At 49.9% G+C, this 20,766-nt stretch overlaps 1 protein-coding gene across 2 annotated transcripts; it reads right to left on the bottom strand.

Annotated features, from left to right (window-relative positions):
• Positions 1-13,870: 13,870 nt before the first annotated feature.
• On the bottom strand, positions 13,871-20,316 carry PRRG3 (proline rich and Gla domain 3). Of its 2 annotated transcripts, none has more exons than XM_025372325.1 (4): positions 20,299-20,316; positions 16,640-16,677; positions 15,305-15,465; positions 13,871-14,955 (listed from the first exon to the last, which is right to left on the bottom strand). In XM_025372325.1, exons 2-4 carry the CDS (start codon positions 16,644-16,646, stop codon positions 14,428-14,430), a joined length of 696 nt encoding a protein of 231 aa, XP_025228110.1. In that variant the 5' UTR covers positions 16,647-16,677; positions 20,299-20,316; the 3' UTR covers positions 13,871-14,427. The 2 variants fall into 2 exon arrangements, with proteins under 2 accessions (XP_025228110.1, XP_025228108.1); XM_025372323.1 differs by lacking the exon at positions 20,299-20,316 and adding an exon at positions 16,796-17,655.
• Between the last annotated feature and the right edge of the window lie 450 nt (positions 20,317-20,766).

Here is a 20,766-nt window from a genome sequence, read left to right as displayed (position 1 = left end):
GGCCAGGTTCTAGTCCCCAGTGACTCCTTCAAACACTAGTCTAGGTGTTGCTGTGGAGGCATTTTGTAGCTGTGGTTGGCATCTACAACCAGTGGACTTGAAGTAAAGTAGAGACACATCCTCGATGATGTGGGTTGGTCTCACACAATCAACTGAGAGGCCTGAAGAGCAAAGACTGAGGTTTCCCAAAGTAGAGGTAATTCTACCCCAGGACTGCAGTGTCAACTCTTCTTTGAGTTGCCAGCCTGCCAGGCTGCCCTGCACATTTCAGACTTGTTAGCCCCACAATCGCATAAGTCAATTTATTAAAATAAATTTATATATACTTGTGCATATGCAGATACATACATACATACATATATACATCCTATCAGTTCTGTTTCTCTGGAAAACACTGATTGCTACAACGACCTATGGTGAACCCTTCATTCTAGGAAACAACCCCAGAGCCCCTGGGGGAATAGGAGGCTATTTGTGAAAGGAATCAGGGCAGGTTTATAAAAGGTTCCTTTTAGAAATAGCCTCTTCTTCCCCCAGAGCCCTTGGGTCAGGTGGGATAAAGAGGAGGAAGGAAGGAGGAAAAGAGGAAGGGAGGAAGGAAGAAGGAAGGAAGGAAGGAAGGAAGGAAGGAAGGAAGGAAGGAAGGAAGGAAGGAAGGAAGGAAGGAAGGAAGGAAGGAAGGAAGGAAGGAAGGAGAGGGAGTGCAAAGGAAGGGGTCAGAACTAGCTGAGATAGGGCAGCATGGTCTGAGGCTGCCTGTCCCCTGCCCCCACCTCACCTGTCCAGCGCTGGGGCCGAGCTCTTGGGAAGCAGAGCTGATATAGGCCCTGCCTGCATTCCTGGGGGCCCCAAAGAAGCCCTTCCCAGATCTAGTGGAGCAGCTGCGATGAAATTTGAGCTTTCTGGAGGGCCACCTTGGGAGCAGAGAAACTACTGAGTGTGCTCAGCTTAGTGGGATTCAGGAGCCTGGGAAGCCCAGCCAAGGTTGCCAGATTGAGCAAATGAAAATACAGATACGAAGTACATTTAAATTTCAGATAAACAACACATCTGTACTTATACTACATTTGTAGTGTAAGTATTCTCTCTTGTACACTAACCTTTGGGACATATTTACACTAAAAAAAGGATTCATGGGTTGATCTAACATTGAAATTTAGCTGCATATCCTGTATTCTATCTGACAATCTTATCTCACTATGACCTCAAGATTTTACCTCGAGCAAGTTTCTCCCTTCTTTTGGTGTCAGTCTCCACCATAGACAAGCCTCCCTACAGGGTGGCTGGATTGTGAGGAGCACTCAGAAGTCAGCAAAGCTACAGTAGTGTAGGCACTGGCTTGCCACAGGGCCTCAGGCTATGGAGGCCAGATTTCTGTCTAGTTATCAACTGACCCTGGTGGGGCTTCTTGGGCACAGGAGCACAGGGTCCAGGTGCATGTGGAGGCACTGCCCCCTGGTGGCATAAGAATCCACCACCTAAAGCCAAGCAAAGAGGGTGGGAGAATTCCTTCCCAATCCCTGAACCCCCAAGGCCACTCAGAAACCCCAGCATCTCACCCCCTTAGCGTGCCTTCCCCGCTTGGATTGAGTGCCAAAGACAACTTGGAGGTGACAGAGAGTTTAATGTGCCTTTGAATTTGTCTCTTAGCATGTTAGCTAATTATAATTTCATAATTGTAATTTACACGGTAATCTCCTTTTGAAATGGCCCGAAATTCGTACTCCAACCATTCTGAAAAACCCCCTACCGCAAAGTCTGGGTGCTAACCTCAGGGGCCCGAAGGACTAGAGCACCTGCGATACAGAGGGAGATCTTTCAAGTCTTACACGGTGCCTGGGTCCAGGAAGATGGCACATGGCCAATTGCAGACAACAGACTGCAGAGCCCTAACACTCCAGTGGAAGGCCCTGCTCACCCAGAGGTTCGACAGATGCTTCTTCATAGGGGAAGGAAGGGTCCAGAACATACCTGGCTTGTATGTGTGTCTATCTGCTTTCAATGTGCAGTGTTTTACATAAATGAGATCTTACAAATCTGAGATGTGTGCCATTGTGCAACTTATTTTTTCAAGTGAACCAGGTGCCTTGGGGATCTCTCTGTGTCAGAACAAATCTACCTCGTTTCTTTTCAGCCCAGCATAGCATTTCCCTACACAGCTGCCTCCCGTTGCTCCTTTATTGACTTGCTCATGGATATTTTGGGTGTCTAGAGCTTTTTTACTTTTAGAAACAATGTAGCACTGAGCGTTCCTGAACATGTCTCTCTGCACACATATGTAAATGTGTTTGCACAGTGGGTGCCTAGAAGTGGAATTGTGGGGTTCTAGGGTATGTGTGTTGATTATTTTGACCTATATGGACCAATATTGTCAAAGGAGCCTCCGAAGAGGCTGTACAAAGTGAGGCCTCACCTAGGAGAAGAAAGTCTGTGTTTCTTCCCAGTCTGATCAACAGAAATATTATGCACCTATTTAAAAGGCATAATGGGTGAAAAATGATATCTATCTCATTGTTGCTTTAATTTATATTGCCTTAATTATGAATAATCTTGAGCAATTTTTCACATGTTTATTGATCTTCTGTATTTCTTTCCCATGAACTGTCTGCTGGAGGGTTTGGATCTTTATTAAAATAAGAGCTATTTTATTAACAGAAAAGAATAAGACAAAAACTCTCCCTCCTTTCAAGTTAAGTATCTCCAAAGGAAACGTATCATCTTTTTCCCTAAGGGGGATCGTGAGCCCAGAGCCTCCACTGGGGACCAAACAAATCCAGTTAATTGCATCCAAGCTTTTGCTGAAACCTAGAGGGCACCCAGCCACCCACGGAGAAGGTGTCCAACTCAGGCTGCTGCCTACCTACCTGCCCATCTGCCCTTGTGTCTGTCTGTCTTCTCTGCCTGCCCCCAGCCAGCCTGGTCACCTGCCTCCAACAGTGCCTTCCAACCATTAGCTTCTTCCAGATGTTCAGTCAGCTGATCACTCTGCTCCAGTTCCCAGCGGCTCGGGGTCGCAGCTCTGTCTGCCCCATGTTCCCACCTCCCTTGCAAGCTGCAGCAGGAGATGTCAGGAACCCAGCCCAAAGTCAGCACATCTGTGAGTGACTCAGAGTCCTGCCACTGGGATATCTTAGGCAAGTTGCTTCACCTGCTTGGAGCCTCAGTTTCCCATCTTCACATGGAAATTTTAGGGAGATTTGTGGGGGCTGCCTGGGCTTCAAGGCAAACTCTAGCTGTTCTTCATCTAGAGCAGCTCAGCTCTTACCACTTTCTTATATTGGGGCTTTATGGAAGAGGTCATTCAAGCCAAATGTCTTGAAGGAAAGTAAAAAAAGCCATTGGGTGTGATGACTTCTTATCTCCCAGTCCTGCTCAGAGCCCAGTCTCAGGCAGCTACAGCCCCACACCCAAGCAAATGGGTGCACCTGGATCTTCCAGGCAGCTGAGAGCTTCCTCTTGGCTTGTTAATGAACCTTATGGACCCATAAACAATTCTCCTTCCTGCTCCTGGAAGCAGCTGGTACTGAGGTCATCCCTGGAGCCCCAAAGCCCTCCCTACACCAGAGAGGAAGGGGAAAGGGGACTAGCAGAGTCTTGCATCTCTCCCGCCTCTCCTTAAAGAGGCAGGGATGACAGACAGAAGGACACAGGGTCAAACTGCAGGGACCATAGCTGGCCCAGGGAAGGAAGGCCACCTTGTGAGCAGAGAGAGGGAAATTAAAAGTATCAGGGCCACTTAGGGCAGCCCTTAGGACCCACTTCCATGGGGACAGGGCCACGTTGATTTCCAGCTTTCTGTCTTGAATCAAGATTGACTGTGTGCTAGACACTGGGGATGGAGATGAGGTCCCTGTCCTCACAAAGTTCATGCTCTAGTGAACAGAGAATCAAATGGATAGGAAGGAAGTCCATCTGTCTGTGGGGACAATAGCAGGCAGCTGTTTATGTGGTGGCCATGCCCTTAACCCTGCTGCACTCTGTCTGTCTGGGAGTGTGGTGGGTGCTCACTAGAGCTTGGCAAACCTAAGAAGGAGGGGCCCAAGGGAGATCTGTCCCAAGCAATGTCCCCAGCCTCTGCAGCCTCTGACTGTACACCTCCTGGGGCAGCTCGCTACCTCCCAAGTGGGCTCAGATCAGTAGAAACGTCTTCCCTACATGGGTGGAAACTCTGGTACAGTCTCAGGGGTGGGGGAGGAGCCGCTTCAGCAGAAGGAAGTTAAAGACGCAGACATAGAGTCAGTCTTGGCTTTCAAACCAACAGGTAGGACTGCAGTTGCTGAGATGCTAAGTGGTTCCCAAACAGCCCAGTCCTCCAGGCTTAGGGGTCCGGAGACCATCCTGCTGTGCCCTGAGTCCCTTCAGAACAGCACCTCAAGATTCCCCCCGAGAAGGGGAGGCTCCCTCAGCAGCTCAGGTGGAGCTGCAAAGAGCTCAGGGTAATTGTTGTTGGTTGACTGCCCTAGAAACAACTCGGGACCACCCTGCATGCGACAAAGAACAGCACCCAGAAATGGGGGAAATGCGCCTCCTAGTGCAGCCAGCTGCTGTCACTGCCTGCTCCTTCTTCCGCCTTCTCCTTTTCTCTTCACTGGCCCAAGAAATCCTGCCCCCAAAAGCTGCAGAAGTTTCAGAGACACAGAGGAGTTTGTTTCCTGCCTATCTGTCACACTGTGGCCCAGTGTCACCCTGCCCCCCAGCTGAGAGGCTAGGGCACTTTGCTCTTGTGTCCAGAGATCCCTTGGAGCTGGTGGGAAAGAGTCTCTTTCCTGATCCTCAGGAAGGGGGGTTAAGCAAGGTGACCTCACAAAATCCTTGGCCTCAGCTGTGTGGTGACTCCTCAGATCAAAATGCATCTGCTTTTAATTGTTTCTGTGCTGAATGGCTGAATTGTGATGTGTATGTAAAAATCAGGAGAATCAGAGGCCAAAGAAAGAAGTAGAAAATGTGGTACAAAACCTCAGACAATGACCTGCTCAAAACACAATGAGCAGCTGCCCCTCCAAGTTGGAGAAAGATGTTGGAGAGGAGGAAAGAAGGCCCAAGGTGGGAAGCACAGCCCTGAGAAGCTGCATGGGTTGTTTTGTTTTTTTTTTTTCAGACAGGAAGCTAATGACAGATGTTCCCATCTATGAAGTGGACACTATTCCCACTATGCCCCCATTTTACAGATGGAAAAGCTGGACAGTGGTGGGAAGAGAGGGCTGAGATATGACCCAATTCACTGATTCAGTAATAAACCAAGGTCATCACATTAACACTCCAGGGTCCTCGCAAACCAAGAGGAAGTCCCAAGGAGAAGGTGGCTCTAGAGAATTTCAGAAAACATCCTCTAGCCCCTATTCTACTCTGACCTGCCCTTCACTCTTAGAAGACAGAGATCAACAGAGACCTTGTCTGCTTTGTTTGCTGGCCCCTCAGCACTTAGCATGCTGCCCAGCATATTGGAAGATTACTAAATAGTGGTTGGATTGGAATGACTTGAATGTTAGAAAACAAAACGATCCCCCCTTAGCATCTTGTCTTATGCCATTAAACTCTCAACTCCTGGAAAATGTTGCCTTCATCATATGCACTGTCTCCACTTGTTGCCTCCCAGGCATCCCACTGCTCATTCTAGTCTGGCTTCTTCAGTCACTATGGAACTGAAACCACCCCTTGCCAAGGTCACCAATGACCCCCTGATGGCTCCATACAATGAATTCACTTTGGCTGTCATCTTTCTTGGCTTCTTGAAAGCATTTCACATCATTGTCTACTGTCTCCTTCTAGAAACACTCTAGACCTTTGGTTTTCAGGGCTCCATACTCCAGTGCTTTTCCTCCCACCTGTCTGGCCTCCCTTCTGGGCCATTGGGTCCCCACTCAAGACCACTTGTTGTCTTTCTGAGACCTCAAGCAATTCTGATCTCTTCTGCTGCAGCCTAGGCCTCCCTCCTCAACTACACTCAAATGCACTATACACCACATATGCAACACGTCAACTCAAACCTGTAGTCTTTTGCTCCCCTAAACCTTCTCCTCCTCAACTGTGACCCTTCCCAGGGAATGGCCCTACCATCTACTCTACTATCTGAGCCCCTAAACCTGAGAGTCATCTGGGATTACTTGCTACCCCTTCCCAATGCAATCAGTCACCATGCATGGTTCTACCTCCTGAATAGAGAATTCAGTGTTTCTTCCAATGTGATGCAAAGATCCCCTGCAGAAGAATCAACTGAGTGATCTGGCCACAATGCACATGCCTGGCCCAACCCTGGACTCAAGGTGTCAGACTCTGAGGGTGGGATCTGGAGATCTGCATTCTAAACAATCAGATGGTCTTGTGCCTATCAAAGTTTGAGTAAAAACCTTCTCAACAGTCTATTTCTCTCTGTCTCTTCTGTCATCAGCCTCATCCATCCTATTGCTGTCTCTTGCCTGGGCGATGGCAATAACCTGACCTCCCTGACTTCTCTTATTCTTCAGCTCCCGCAGCCTGTTTTCCACATGGCTGGCAAAGCATGCCTGGCCATGCCCTCTTGCTCCTTAAGACACCCCTTGGTGGCCTCCCCTTATCACTAGGGTAAAGACTACAGCTCTGAATGCTGCCTAAAGGGCCTAACATGGGCTCACCTCCATGTATCTTGCAAATCTCATCTTGCACAGGTCTTTATCCTCATGCTACCCTGTCTTCTGTTTCCTTAAAACCACGATGGACTTGCTAAACTCCAGGCCTCTTCACGTGCTGCCCCTCTGCCTGTCTGAATTGTCTTGCATGGTCTTTGCTTGGCTGATTCTTACCCATCCTTCACTTTGGTTGGCCATGGCTTCCTCAGGAAGACTTTCTCTGGAAGCCCCCAGCCTCAGCCCTCTGGACTTCCCCTAGCATAAAGTTCATCATGCACCATTGCTACAGCTGTTCTGATGTTTCCCCAACCTGCAGCTATGCCCAGAGCTCCAGGCAGCCAGGGCCTGCATGCCCCAGCTTGTGGAGCATCATGCTCTGCCAGCACCCACCCCTATATGTCCTATCAGCCCAAGGACCCAGCAGTGCCACCACCAATTGGCCCACCCTCTGGGCTCCTGTAATCCCATGCAATCAGCCTGATATGAAATGTTACCCAGTCTCTATTTTTATAGCTCAGAAATCCTAGTGAAACTGAACCCATCAAGCAGTTTGAGCTCTTCAGAGAAAATGCTGAAAGTTAATGTCATTGGATCTGGCGGTCTTGTGATTCCCCAAAACAATATATTTTGTCTATAAAAACAACCTGTGGGGCACAAACGTTTTGTCTCTTCTTCAGGCTTTGGGTTCTCACATCACTTCCCACAGACGAACCCTGGAAGAAGCATTCTGAAGCCCACTTCTCCTTTCCCAACTCACCTGCCCTGTGGAGACTTTTGGCAGCTGTCCCAAGTCTGTCCAGTGTGGCAGGGAAGAAACTGCTTTGGGGCCTGGTTGGAGACTGACAAGGTGCCCCTCTGTATTTGCCAGCATCTCAGAGAAGCTGTGATGTTCACCCTTCAAGATTTTCCAGAATGTGCATGATGTGCTTAGGTTGGAGGAAGGAGCAACAAAGAGTCTTCCTGCCATGAGTGGAGCATTATGAGCCAAAATTTGTCCCCCTAAAATTCATATGTTGAAGTTGTAAACCCCCAGGACCTCAACATGTGACTGTAGGAGTAATTAAGGACTAATTAAGTGGAAATGAGGTCAATGGGGTAGGACCTAATCCAATCTGACTGGCATCCTTATAAGGAAGAGGAGATTGAGAGCACTGAAAAGAACAGAGGGAAGATACTGTGAAGCCACAGGGAAAAGATGGCCATCGGCAAGCCAAGTAAACAAGTCTCAAAAGAAATCAACCCTGCCAGCACCTTGATCTCAGACTTCCAGCCTCTAGAACCTTGAGAAATTCTTCTGTGGTTTAAGCTCCCCAGCCTGTAATATTTTGTTTTGGCAGCCCAAGCAAACTAATGCATAGAGCTTGGGCTCCAATTCTAGAACACAATCAGTCAATACGTTTTTAAAAATTGAACACTTACTGTGATCCAGGCACTGTACTGTGTTCTAGGGCAGAAGTGGTGAGAAAAGTTATACATGGTCCCTGCCCAAATGGGGTTACCAACAGGGCAGGGAAAGGAAGGGAGCACTTTGGAGGGACCTATAGTCAACACAAAACCAACGCAAAGTCACCCTTCCCCAAAAGGGACCAGCAGTGCTAGGTGCATGGCCTGGGGTGGGGACATCAGGACAGACCTGGATTCACATGATGGAGCCAGGACTTCCTTTCTGTGAGATCTTCGTCAAATGGCATGCCTTTGCTGGCTTTGCTTCCCTCTGCTGTAAACTAGGGTTAGTTATAAACCCCATATCACAAGTTTCTAGAGAGGATTGTGTCAGTCAGTGCATGTACAAGGCTTGGCATATACTAAGTGCTCAATAAATGCTGGCTATGATCATTTATAATCACAATTCAGGCGTCTTCCCCGCTGCCCTTCCATCCTGTCACTCCTTGTAGCCTCAGGCCAGCTACTATGAGGGAGTGGCACTGGTGCAGGATGGGAGGCTGGGGAGAGGGCAAGGAGAGGGACCCCACCTTCCCAAGCCACACCCTTGAGGCACAGGGTCTGCTTTTCACCTGATCCCCTGTCTCTGGGGGTAGAACCGTCTCCCTCCACCATCACCCCATTAAGTCCCTGCCCCTGACTTGCCCTCATCGTCTATAAGCAAGTGCCTTGGCCCCAGAACCTGTGGCTAGATTAGCAAGGGAGGCCCAGTCCACTGGATGGTGCATAAGGGGGACTTTGGAAGCCTAGGGCATCCTTCATGTATTAACTTCCTTGCATGCGCAAACTGGGACCCTAAGTCACTGCCTAGAACATTTGTCTCTGGCAAAAGAGCCTAAAGTTCAAAACCCATGTTCAGAATATGACCCCATCTGTGTGCCTGAAGGGCCTTCCTTTGACTTTCCAGCATCCCCAGAAGGTAAGCATCACTCAAGCCCCATCTCCCCAAGGCCTCTGGCTGCCATTCATGGCATTTGGGCTCCATATTCGGTCTTCTAAGGAGGTCCCAAGTTTCACTGCCATTGTCCCATCACTTCTAGGGTCTTCCCGATTAAAGGACAGATTACTTTCATTACTTGGAGTTGGCACAACTAGCACTTGCGACTTCCTGTGGCTATATCTCTCTGCATACCCACAGCTGGGAATCTCTGAGGGCTAAGACCATGTTTCCTCTGTGCAGAAGCTGGGCATTATTGCCCTCTGAACAATCCCTGACCCTTGCCATCCTTAGAACTCAGGAAGCCCAGCCAGGGCAAAACCTGAGTACTGTACACCTTCTACTCCTCTCCCAGCTTTGAAACCAAGCAGGGCATCCTTCCAGCAAGGGACACCTCTGTTAGTAAGCAGGGATAATCTGACTAGGAAGTTTCTAGCTGCGATTTGTGACAGATCTTACTAACTTCATCCCAGAAGGACAGGTCAGGAGATCATTTTACACACTGGGGACAAACTTTAGGACCCAGGACATATCTGCTTCCTGCTCCTGGACTGGTTTGGGCTACTTCCTTACCTACAGCCTGACCCACAACCACCCATACCCCTTGGAAGTTTGGGAGTCAGTAGGGATCCAAGATGGATGAGGACAGGATTCAAGTGGATGCCATTTGCTCTTTATTATTATTGTTTTCTTGTAAAGAAGAAGACAAAATGTAACAGCCAAACTCAACAATTATGAAAAGAAAGAGAGAGAGAGAGAAATCAGAAGCAAGTTTGTCTGTTGTTCCCAGGCTCCAGTGAAATGCTGACATATTACCGAATGCACAGATTTCCCAGCTGACAAGGGTTAACACATGAATACAAGCACAGTTTAAAGTGGTACCAAAATTAATCAATTTCACAGTAATTATTTCTATAAGCTCAGTTGCACATATCAGGGTTTCCACTGTCACAAATTCACAATGTCAGAATGAAATAGCAGATGTGTTCAGGCCTGGGAAAGTGGCATCTGTGAGGGGAGATGGATTGAGAGGCAAAAGCAGCTGGGGGATTTGTCCCAATCTTGAAGATCTGAAGGCTGGGGGTGGGTAAAGGGCAGGCACTGTTCAGCAGTCAGATGTCAGTACAGTGAAACAACTGTTGAGGCATTGAGCTTGAGAGGGTGTGCTATTTGGGTATGTTTGTCAGAGAAATTCTTGCTAGAGAGAGACTCGCTGCCCACAGTCTGAAAGGAAAAGCTCCCACGTTTGAATATTTGGAGGCGAATGATGGAGCGGCCAGTCTGACAGTGAAGCATCTGCTTTACAGAATATTTAGAAAGATACATCATGTGTATTAGTTTAAATTGCAGTCCAGTTCACAAACTATGTTATTCACAGGATAAATAAAGGAGTAGAGTGAAAGGCTGCAATATCCAACATCCTTGCGATGGAGAGAGAACAAGCGATCACCCTGTACATACAAGAAGTGCTGAACCGCAAAGCTGAAGGCACGGTGAAGGGATCCTTAATATCTTGAGCCTTTTCTTTGAAAAGGGTACTCATTTTAAACCGGATTTCACAAAAGACCCTGAACATTGGCTAAAGGGAAGAATATTTCAAATATTTTTATGTAGCCAGAATCACAGCTACTGTGAATTGTCTTGAGTTGTGATTTTCTCGAAGTTCTGAAGTAGTGGGCTTCAAATTAATAGACTTTTACTATAGTTGCAAGCAGTCTGATTACTGTACTTTTAAATTAGCTAATTGTAGTGATTAGTATCAGTAGAGTTCCATGGCAGGGGGGTGGGGGGCTGTGCTTGTTTCTGAATCGGTGAAGTCCTGAAATGGAGGTTCATTACTTGTCAAGCTGAAAAGCCACCTAGACCAGCAGCTCTACTGCCAAGACATCCATCTCAGCCTCAACTGTGAGTGTCCACACATGAGACAGCACACATGCATACTCCTAGAAAGACAGAGCCTCCGTGAGTGAGACTCTCTCCATGATCTCTCTCTCTCGGACAAAATAACAATCTAGAGGCAGTGTTTAACTTTTTTTTTCTTCCTTCTCATGGGATGTCATTTGGTTGTCAAAACATCAGCTCCGGCTGGGGGTTGTGATGCTCCACCCACCGGGAGAGGGGAACCATTTGGCTCTGACTACTTGACAAAAAGACACTTTCCTGTCCTGAATTCCTCATATTCGGGCTACCAAAAAGGCGATGTCCGACAGATCAGGCAGACTCCTGTTTCTGGAAGCACCCTAAGGAATTCACATTCATGGCAGTGGGATTGGAAGTTGAAAGAGAGACCTCCTGGGGCTGACTGCTCAGCACTGCATCTCCCTCAGCCAGCGCTCAACGCAGCTGTGTGGGTGGTGTGCACACGCCAGGCACCTGTGCACCCCACTCTTGCACTTGTGCTTTCATTTTGAAAACCAGAGGCAATGGGGAGTTGGGGGAGGGACAGGATCTCGATTTTTCTTTTAAAAAATCTTAAAAAGTTTTTGGTTGAAAACAAGTGACAGTCACATTTCAAGAAATTTTTAAAGACTTCTTTTTGAAAAATGAAAAACATCTAAGTAACTAGCCCCGCCATACCCAAAGTCCATAGTCACACATCTTTCCACAAAAAGAAAAAAAAAAAAAAAAAAAAAAACATGCCCAGGAGTGCTCAGATTTCTTTCAGCTGCTGACGCCCGCAGAACAGGAGCCTGGGCCAGGGGCATCATGCCAAAAGGGCGTGTGAGCGGGCGTTGCACAGGGTGGAGGCCTGCAGAATGGAGCTGCTTTGTCTTCTTCCAAAGCCTTTTTCAAGGAGGCAAAGGATGACAACTTTGGGGGTTGGGCGTCCAATAGTTAATGTCACTTTTCCTTGCTCAGGGTCCTGTCATCAGGCTACTCAGCCCTGGGAGGGGAGGTGACATTCCTCTTTTCAGACCGGATCCCTCCTGGTACAAATATAGCTGCACACCAGCTATTGTTTCAGATAAGCAATGAGAAAAGGCAACGTGCACACTTAGATACACACACACACACACACAGACACACACACACACACACAGAATTCCAAAAACAACAAAAATGTAGCCACAAAAGAGTTAGCATTGTATCAAATCCACCTCCATACAAAGACAGAGTTTGAAAAGATATGTACAGGGCATTCGTAAAAGCCAAGTGTGCACCGCAAGGAGTGATGCCGCTGTGTGCTGTACAGTCTTTTTTCTACAATGTGCTGCAAAAACCATCCCAGAGACCATGGTGCAACCCCACCTGGCAGAACATCATGAAGCATCTGAACCGAACACCACAGGCCTTAAGCAACCACCTGTGACTCTTCCCATGGCCTGTCCTCAGTCCCTGAAGGACACATGCTGCTCTCCATGGGCCAGGCCTTGGGCTTCTTCCTGCTCTCTCCCATTACCACCCAGCTGCAACTCAGATGCCAAAGGCAGCGGGCATTTCTTGGCAAGCTCCCTTTGGCTCTGATCAGCGGAGCTCATGCCCGGCTCTGTGCTGAGTAGACTTAGGATAAGTTTCTTCTCACCTGCTCCCAGGTCACACTCTGGCACCTACTTGAAGAAATATTGGGAGAGCCAGGGCTAGCCCCGAGCTTCAGGTTTCCCCAGGTCCCCCAACATGGAAAAAGCAGGGGCCTTCTAAGCCAAAAACCGCTTTGTGACGAAGGGCAAGAGTGCAATGTTGAAGGCCCAGGGGAAGGAAAGACAAAGGAATGAAAGGTAGAATGTCACCTGCTTAGCATCTCTGGCATCAGGGAGCTCTGGGGAGGACGAGAGGATGGAAAGGGTCAACTGACGGGAGATTGACTCCCCAAGTGGAGACTCAACATCAGAGGCATATGAGGGCCTCAGCTAAGACTGCTTCCTTACAACCTGCACCTTTCTAGAAGACTCTTCCTAAGGCAAACCTCACTGGCTTCCTGGCACTTCAAGCACTTCACAGGCATTTGCTCAGTCAGCCTCCAACAGGCCTATGAGGTAGGGGGAAGGATGGAAAACCCCAGCCACAGGGTCGAGTGGTCCAAGCTGGTGGCCTCACTGGGATAGGGACACAAGCCTTCTCACTGGAAGCACGTCCCAGGGCAAGTCCTCAGGGCTATAGCAGCCTCCAGAAGTCCTCTGTGGCCTGAAGGCAGGGCTGCATTCAAGGAATGAGTCCCAATGTCTGCCTTAGAGAGATATTTTGATAGAAAGAAGCTTGTCAACTGGGTGAGTTTTAAACTGCTGTGGTTGCCAATAGACCCAGGCCATGCATTCTTGCACCACACAAAAATTTGCTACAGTTTTTAAAGCACCACAGAGGAGAAATGGTTTGGTGTCGAGGTCAAGAGGATGGAGACGGAAGTAGGGGGAGGCGGTATCAACAGTGTCTAGCATGGTCACTGACAGTTAAAGGGCAGGTGCCTTCTGCCCTACTGCTGTCCATAGCCTCACTGAAAACAGACTGGCACCTGGCAACAGCAGAGCAAACCCCAAATGGGCCTTCGACTCCAGGCCACGGGCTTCTCCACAAGTGTTTTAAAAGGGACACTTTAGGATCTTCTCCCGAGATGGGCACCATCATTAAGGAGAAATTCTCAATCTGAAGTTCAATTTCAATGCACCATTCACAAAAAGTAGGCTCATGCCAGTGGGTAGTGGTTTGAACACAGCTGGTCCACATGTCTGGAGAGACAAGCACACTAGAAACTGAATGGCAGAGTCCACGTGGGCCCCTTGGTCAATGTGGATGAGGAAACTCTGCCACCCAGCCCTCTGGCCCTCATGCTTCACACACCCTGTCCTCCTTCCAGGAATGTGGGGACAGGTTTTGGGGCAGGTGGGCATCACAGATCCATGTGATCAATTTCCCTTGGCCTCCTATGAACGGCCCGGGTGGTAGAGTTTTGTTCTATTGTGTTCATTATTTATTTGTCATGATTTTTTTCACTTTGTTTTTGCTCAATCCTTGTCCCTGTCCTCCAAATATAAGCAAGGACAGAAAGCACAGAACTGTGGAGGGAAAGGGGTGCTGAAAGGCTGGCTTCCCTCCCTTACCCCTGTGGTCCAGGGCTCCAGACACAGACAGGCCTCCAGCCAGCCCCACAGCCCCCGGGCCGGGCCTTTGGACATTCTGGTTACAATCAACTCAATGGGGTGATTCCTTTGGCATAAGAGAAGCCAGTTCCTGATGGAAAGACAGGATGTTGGAGGCTTGGGGGTCATCCCAAAGAGTTGGGCACTTTGGCCTTTGGCTCTTCTGGGAGCTTTGACTCATGCGTGGTCCCTACCCCCACCCTCCCCACTTGTCTGTGACAGCTGACTTCCTAAAACTCCGCAGTTAGGGAATTATTTGGCAACAAGGAGGCTAAGGCTGTTTTGTGGTGGCACAGTCTTTAAAAAGTTCAAAAGAAAATATGAGACCTCAGAAAGAGGCGTTCATCCGGGACAGGGCATAAACGTCCCACTATTTGTCAGCGCCAGGGTTGGCGGCCACTATCTCCTCGTACTTTGGGGGTGGGTCGCTGTAAGACATGCTGGCCTCCTCACTGCTGCTCTCTTGGGGCGCAGTCACCTCCTCGTAGGAGGGGGGAGGGGTGGTGCTGGACAGTCTGGAGAGAGAGAGCTCAGGGAGGTAGAGAGTGCTCTCGAGTCGGACTGTGGTCCTGCCCCCCCGACTGGGCCCCACCACCACCTGGGGGCTGCTCACTGCCTCTCGGTGCCCAGAAGGCTCCCCTTGACTATGCATGGTACCCCGGTACACCATGACCCGGGGGAGGGTGTGCCCGGCGCGACTGGCTAGGTACCGGTTCTGAGCATAGGAGGGGTGGTGACGGGTCGCTTTCTGCAGCTGGCACCTCCAGATGATGAACAAGGCGATGACAATCAGCAATGCCACCCCCAGAAGGGGTACCACCACGTACATGGCATCTGAGCTCTGTGAGGGGTCTCGGACTGAGTATACTGCATTTGGGTATCCCTTCCAGAACTCCATCTGCAAAAGAAAAAAGGGTACTTACGAGAAGCCCAAGCTCCAGGTGGGCTCAGAGACCTTCAGTAAGTCTGCTGCTTCCTACCCTTCCCCATCTGACTTGTCTCAGAGAGTTACTAGAGAGGCAGCAGAATGTACCAAGGGCAAAGGACAATGCTCCCAAGTGAGGAGGACCCCAAAAGAGTCAGACAATGGGACTGTACGGACTTTATCTGCTCCTTGATGGCCCTAGTGGCTATGCCTTACGCTGGGTGGCTTTCCTTGCTTCTGACTCATCTGCATTACCAGGGCCTGTTCTTGTTATTCCTGAGGCTACTTCTACTCCCAGAACCAGCCCCAGGGTGGTACATGCCGTTTTCTCTTTGTTCTCAAACACTTCCTTGACCTCCTCGTAGCTGCAGATCTCCTCCATGCACTCTCGCTCGATGGTGCCCTGGCGCAGCTCCTCCAGGAACTCATTGGCACGAGGGAATCGTTTCAGGACCGAATGGGCATCCTTGGCCTCCAGAAAAACTGAAGAGAGAGCCCTACTGAGGCCTGGAATGGGGAGATGCCCAGGGGCTCCTTCAAACCAGGCCCAGCCCAGCAACTGAAGCATAATTACGCAGGGAAACAAGGCCGAGTGAGCAGGCAAGACACTAGGCTTCTGATCAAAGGACATGGCCAGCCCTTTGTAAAAGGGATGGAAAGGCTGACATTCTATGGTGCCATGATACAACTGTCTAGAATACCATGGCCCCAACAAGGCTCAGGCCCCTGGTTACATGGAAGAAAATGGGAGCCAACTGCAAGGAAAGTGCACGTTGCACAGGAACAATAAAGAATAAGGACTGTGAGTAGGCAATCTTCAGTGACTAAATCTCCAGTATCTTTTGCATCACCTTGAAAAGTGAAAGTTGGAGCCCTTGCAATGAGAATGTATTCCTCTTTAAGGCTGATACTGGTAGAACTAATACCAGATAATCCTAGAAGACTCTACCAGGGTGGCATTCCTCCACCTGAACATCCACCTGTGCCACCAGGTTGTCTGGCATCAATAGTCTTGTTCAAGAAAGCCTAATGCAAAGCCAGCCTGGGCTAGATCAGACAAGTGGGCATACACGAGCCTAAGAGCACCTCTGGGGATGGGAAGTAGCAGGGCTCAGATGGAGAGTCTAAGCCTTTACAGACAGGGCACAGACTCCCCCTACAATACTGTCTTTGGATGGTGCGCATATCTACTTATTCCAGAGAGAGAGACCCAGCTACAACTAGGCTGACCAGAATAGCTTGAGCTCTGCACCCACATAAGCCTAAGTTGAGACTGTGAAGGATGAAAGAAGAGGTGACGTTTGCTCCTGTTGTTCACCTAGAGGTGGGACTTCCTGGTTCCCATGTAAAGCAACTCCCCGTGGATGCCCAAGCTGGCATGTCTTTGCCAGTGGGCAAGCACCCTTCCCCAGGTCCTATGGCCTGTCACGTTAGTGTCACTCAGGCAAGTCTGGGTAGGTACACATCTACAAGTAACATATGCTCCAGAAGGGAGCCAAAGTGTTGAGAGGGCAAAACTGCTACTCAGCTATTTGGAAAATGGCTACAGGGCCCCTTGGGGGGTGGGCGGCAGGGAAGCTGGGAAGGACTTGAAACCTGACTCATGAACCCCTAAGCATGACCCTCCACGGCTCTGCCCAGGTCTGGAAAAACTCACCTGCCATGATGCTCCCTCAGCTCCAGGGTCTCACTTCTCTGGAGTAAGAGAAAAGCAAAGTTGCAGTGAAACCACATCTAGAAATTTACAGGGAACCCTCTTGGCTCTAGGATGTGCCCCCTTCCCACTGGCCTGGTCAAAAGGTTGAAGCAGCACCTTGTGGGGTGCATCATCCTCCATGCAGCCACCCATAGCTTCTGCTGCTTCTGATTCTGCCCCAAGCTCTTCTCCAGAGACCTCCCCAGGCCCAGCAGGGCCCAAAGCAAACCTTTAAGCGTTTTCCCCCAAGAACATGTTCTGAGCATCTATAAGAACCAGGGGTTGACCTTTTTCTTTAAGAAAGGAAAGCTCCTACAGACTGAGGCTCCTCCTTCCTTGCTCCCCTCAATGAATCTTTGCAACTTCCAGTTGGAAAGGACCTCAGAGATAGATGAGGAAATAAAGCCCAGAGAGACGTGCTCAGACAAGGTTAAGCAAATCAACAGTGACAGTGGCAGGACCAGAATTCACAACTAATTTTGATCACAATGGTGAGTCACAGATACCTCCAATGACAAGCACGTTCCCTGAAAACAAAGCTTAACACATCATCAACCATCTCAAAAGTCACTGCCCTGCTGGGACTAGCCTACAGCAATCTTCAATTGACACATCTTCTACAGGGTCTCATCCTCCATGCACAGCAATGCTGCATTCTTCATATTCCCAGGCATATCCAGAAGACCCAAGCCCAGGTGACCCACTGTGTTCATCTTCACCAGACAAAGAGGCAAGATACCTGGAATGTTCTGGAACCAGGCCTCTCTTCTCTCTTTGCATTAAATCCTATAGCAGTAGAGTATCAAGACATGAATTTAGATGACCAACACTGAGATGCCAACTAGAAGAGTTGCCCCTAATGTGAGCTATTGTCCGAAAGCCTTTCTCCTGCTAAGGAGCTATCCAGCCAGTACTTAAACTGTGGTCACAGCACACTGCTCCCTCTGTCCCTCCCCACAACACACACGCCCACTCATACACACATTCTGGAGCCCTTGCTGAGCTGTCCACATCTGGGAGCAATCACCCCACTGCTCCCCTCCCCAAGCAGAAGCTCTGGTTTTATGACTAACTGGTTGTAAGACACGTGAACTGCGGAATCCATTGAGCCCTCCTTTTTGCCTAGGCTGCCAGGAAGTACAGCGTCACTATTGCCAGTCAAGTACAGGCACACTGGAAGCCCAGTTGTTAAGCACATATGCTTCTCTCCTGTGATGTGGTATACAGCTTTCTATTTATGTTTTCAGTGTCTTATTGTGCATGCATAATATGTCACCTAATCCTTTTGGCAAACAGTTGGGATATAAATCAATAATTTAGGCTATCGCAGTGGCTCATGCCTGTAATCCCAACACTTTGGGAGGCTGAGGTGGGCAGATCACCTGAGGTCAGGAGTTTGAGACCAGCCTGACCAGAAAATGGTGAAACCCCATCTCTACTAAAAACACAAAAATTAATTGGGCACGGTGCCGTGCACGCCTGTAGTCCCAGCTACTCAGGAGGCTGAGACAGGAGAATCACTGGAACCAGGGAGGCGGAGATTGCAGTAAGCCGAGATTGCGCCACTGCACTCCAATTTGGGCAAGAAAGAAAAGAAAGCAAGAAAGCAAGAAAGAAAGAAGAAAGAAAAGAAAGAGAGAGGAAGGAAGGAAGCAAGGAAGGAAGGAAGGGAAGGGAAGGGAGAAAGGAAGAAAGGAAGAAAGGAAGAAAGAAAGAAGAAAGAAAAGAAAGAAAGAAAGAAAGAAAGGAAGAAAGAAAGAAAGAAAGAAAGAAAGAAAGAAAGAAAGAAAGAAAGAAAGAAAGAAGGAAAGAAAGAAAGAAAGAAAGAAAGATAGATGGGAGGGAGGGAGGGAGGGAGGGAAGGAAGGAAGGAAGGAAGGAAGGAAGGAAGGAAGGAAGGAAGGAAGGAAGGAAGGAAGGAAAATTAAAGGTAAAACAGCAAATCTGACACCTATTTGTGGAAAAGCTACATCAAGGGGCTTTCTCTTTTGAAACCTGTAACAATCCCATTCAAAACTATCAACATGTGAATTTGCCAACAGATGGGACTGCCTTGTGAGACAGTTGGCCCTCAATGTTTGTCAGAACCAAGATGGAATATGATCTCAAAATTATGCTTGCATTATGGATAGCTGAGCTTTATGTGGTGAGGGTGTGGATGTAGTATGCCTCATGGCGAGGATTTTTTGATTGAAGAAAAATGGAGCTGTTGTATCTGGGTTTGAAAAGAATGCATATAGTCTTAACTAATAAGGGAAGAGAGAAAAATATGTTGCATTGCTTATCAAAGGAAACTGCAGTGGTTTTTTTTAAAATGTGGAAAAATTTACATAATAGATTATATATATCCATCTTTTGTCCCCCACACACCTAGCCTTGGTCAAAGATGGCTATATGTCACACCTATCATAGACCCAAATACATGTTATCCTGACGCATCTGCTAAAGTCATCAGTTCATTTTTAAGCTTCAGTCGAGCCGGGAACCCCCCAAAACAGTTCCCACGGCATGGTCCACTCCATTAGCAATTCTGTAGCCACCTTCACTGCTGCTGCCGCCTGCCATGAGGCCTCTTCCCCCTCCCTCCCCAAAATGTAGCGCCTGCTTCTTCCCCTATAAATACACCATCAATAGACAGTTACTATGGCAACAATAAGGAAGCAAGCGTGAGGGCTCCACGACAGAGAATGATGCTGCAGCCATACATGTATATGTCCCTCCTGCCCCTGGTGGATACTGTAAAGCTGACTGTAGGCGGAAGGAATTTTTAACCCACTCCCCACAGGAACACAGCTGAATCCTGACAGCCTGGAAAGGAAGGAAGGCAGGGAACTGGCCACCACAAAGACCTTGCTTAACTCCACCCCAGACTGAAGCTTCTGAATCTCAGCCCTCTGGGACACAACTCCCAAAGTCCTTCACATGAAGCCTGGTGACCACCAGAGCACCTGGTGTCCCAAGACATGGCCTCCAAACCACTTCTCCATACCCTAGACCTTATTTCCATCCCTCAGAACTGATCGCCAGGAAACGGCTCCGTGATCTCCAAATCGCATGACTCATCGACCCACCCAGTGACACGACAACTCCCAAATTATGCTCAAACTCAAACTCTGGGGCCCCCTTGTCCCTTTCCACTCAGACCAGCTCTGAAAGTGCCTGTCCTCGCCCACCTTCGGTGGACACCAGCGCCCTGACCCAGCAACAATCTTCTCCCGGGGCTGCTCAAGACCCCCCCATCACCTTGGCCCGGCCAGGCCTCTAGCTCTTCCCTCTCCAACAATGCCCTGCGCCCGGCTCGTTGGCCCTGGACACTGAACCGTGCCCTCGGGACTGGGACACCCAACCCAAATGGCCTCACCGTTCTCCGGGCCCAGAAGGCGGCCGCCCTGTTTGCGCACGCAGCCCGCCACCTCGCTGCTGCGCCTCTTCCAGCAGGGGCCCTGTCCCCGCCCACCTGCTCCCCGTCTGCCAAGCCCCCCGGTCCGGCCCAGTCGTCTCCTCCCTCCCTCCCTGCTGCCCTCCCACCGCCCCAGGTACCCTGTCGCCCGCCCCTCCAGGGCCGAAGTGCGCCTGGAAACCCGCCCCTCGCAGCCGGGCGCCCAGGCCCTGCCCATTACCTCGGCACCCCCCTGCCTGCCCCTGCTCTCCTCTGGGAGCTCCGCAGCTGCCCGCCCCCCACACCCCGCCGCGCCAGGGCTGGCCTCGCGCCCCGCGCCTCGCGCGCCACGACCGCAGTGCCCCGATCGCCAGGCCGCGATCGTCGCGCTGCCCTGCGCACCGGGCCGCCGGGTCTCCTGGCCGAGTGGAGGAAGGAGGGGTGGGGGCGACGGAGTGGGCCGAGGGGGTTGGGAGAGCGGGCGGGCAAGCTGGGCCGGAGGGGCGGCGGCGCGCACCGAGCACAGCGCGCCCGCGCCCCACTCTGCCGGCGCCGCCCCTGCCCCCGCCCGTGCCGCCGGGGGGCGGGGCCTGACTGGCGGGCTTGGGGAGCACAGAGGACCCTTGGCCAAAGCCCTGGTCCAGTCGTGACCCAAGGCGTGGGCCCTCGGAAGATACCGCGCAGCAGGGAGCTCGGGCGGCCGCTCTCA

The sequence above is a fragment of the Theropithecus gelada genome, chromosome X (assembly GCF_003255815.1).
Source record: "Theropithecus gelada isolate Dixy chromosome X, Tgel_1.0, whole genome shotgun sequence".
Lineage (NCBI taxonomy): Eukaryota > Metazoa > Chordata > Mammalia > Primates > Cercopithecidae > Theropithecus > Theropithecus gelada.
Note: the sequence above shows the minus strand (reverse complement) of the source record. Positions and strands in the feature narration are given on the sequence as shown.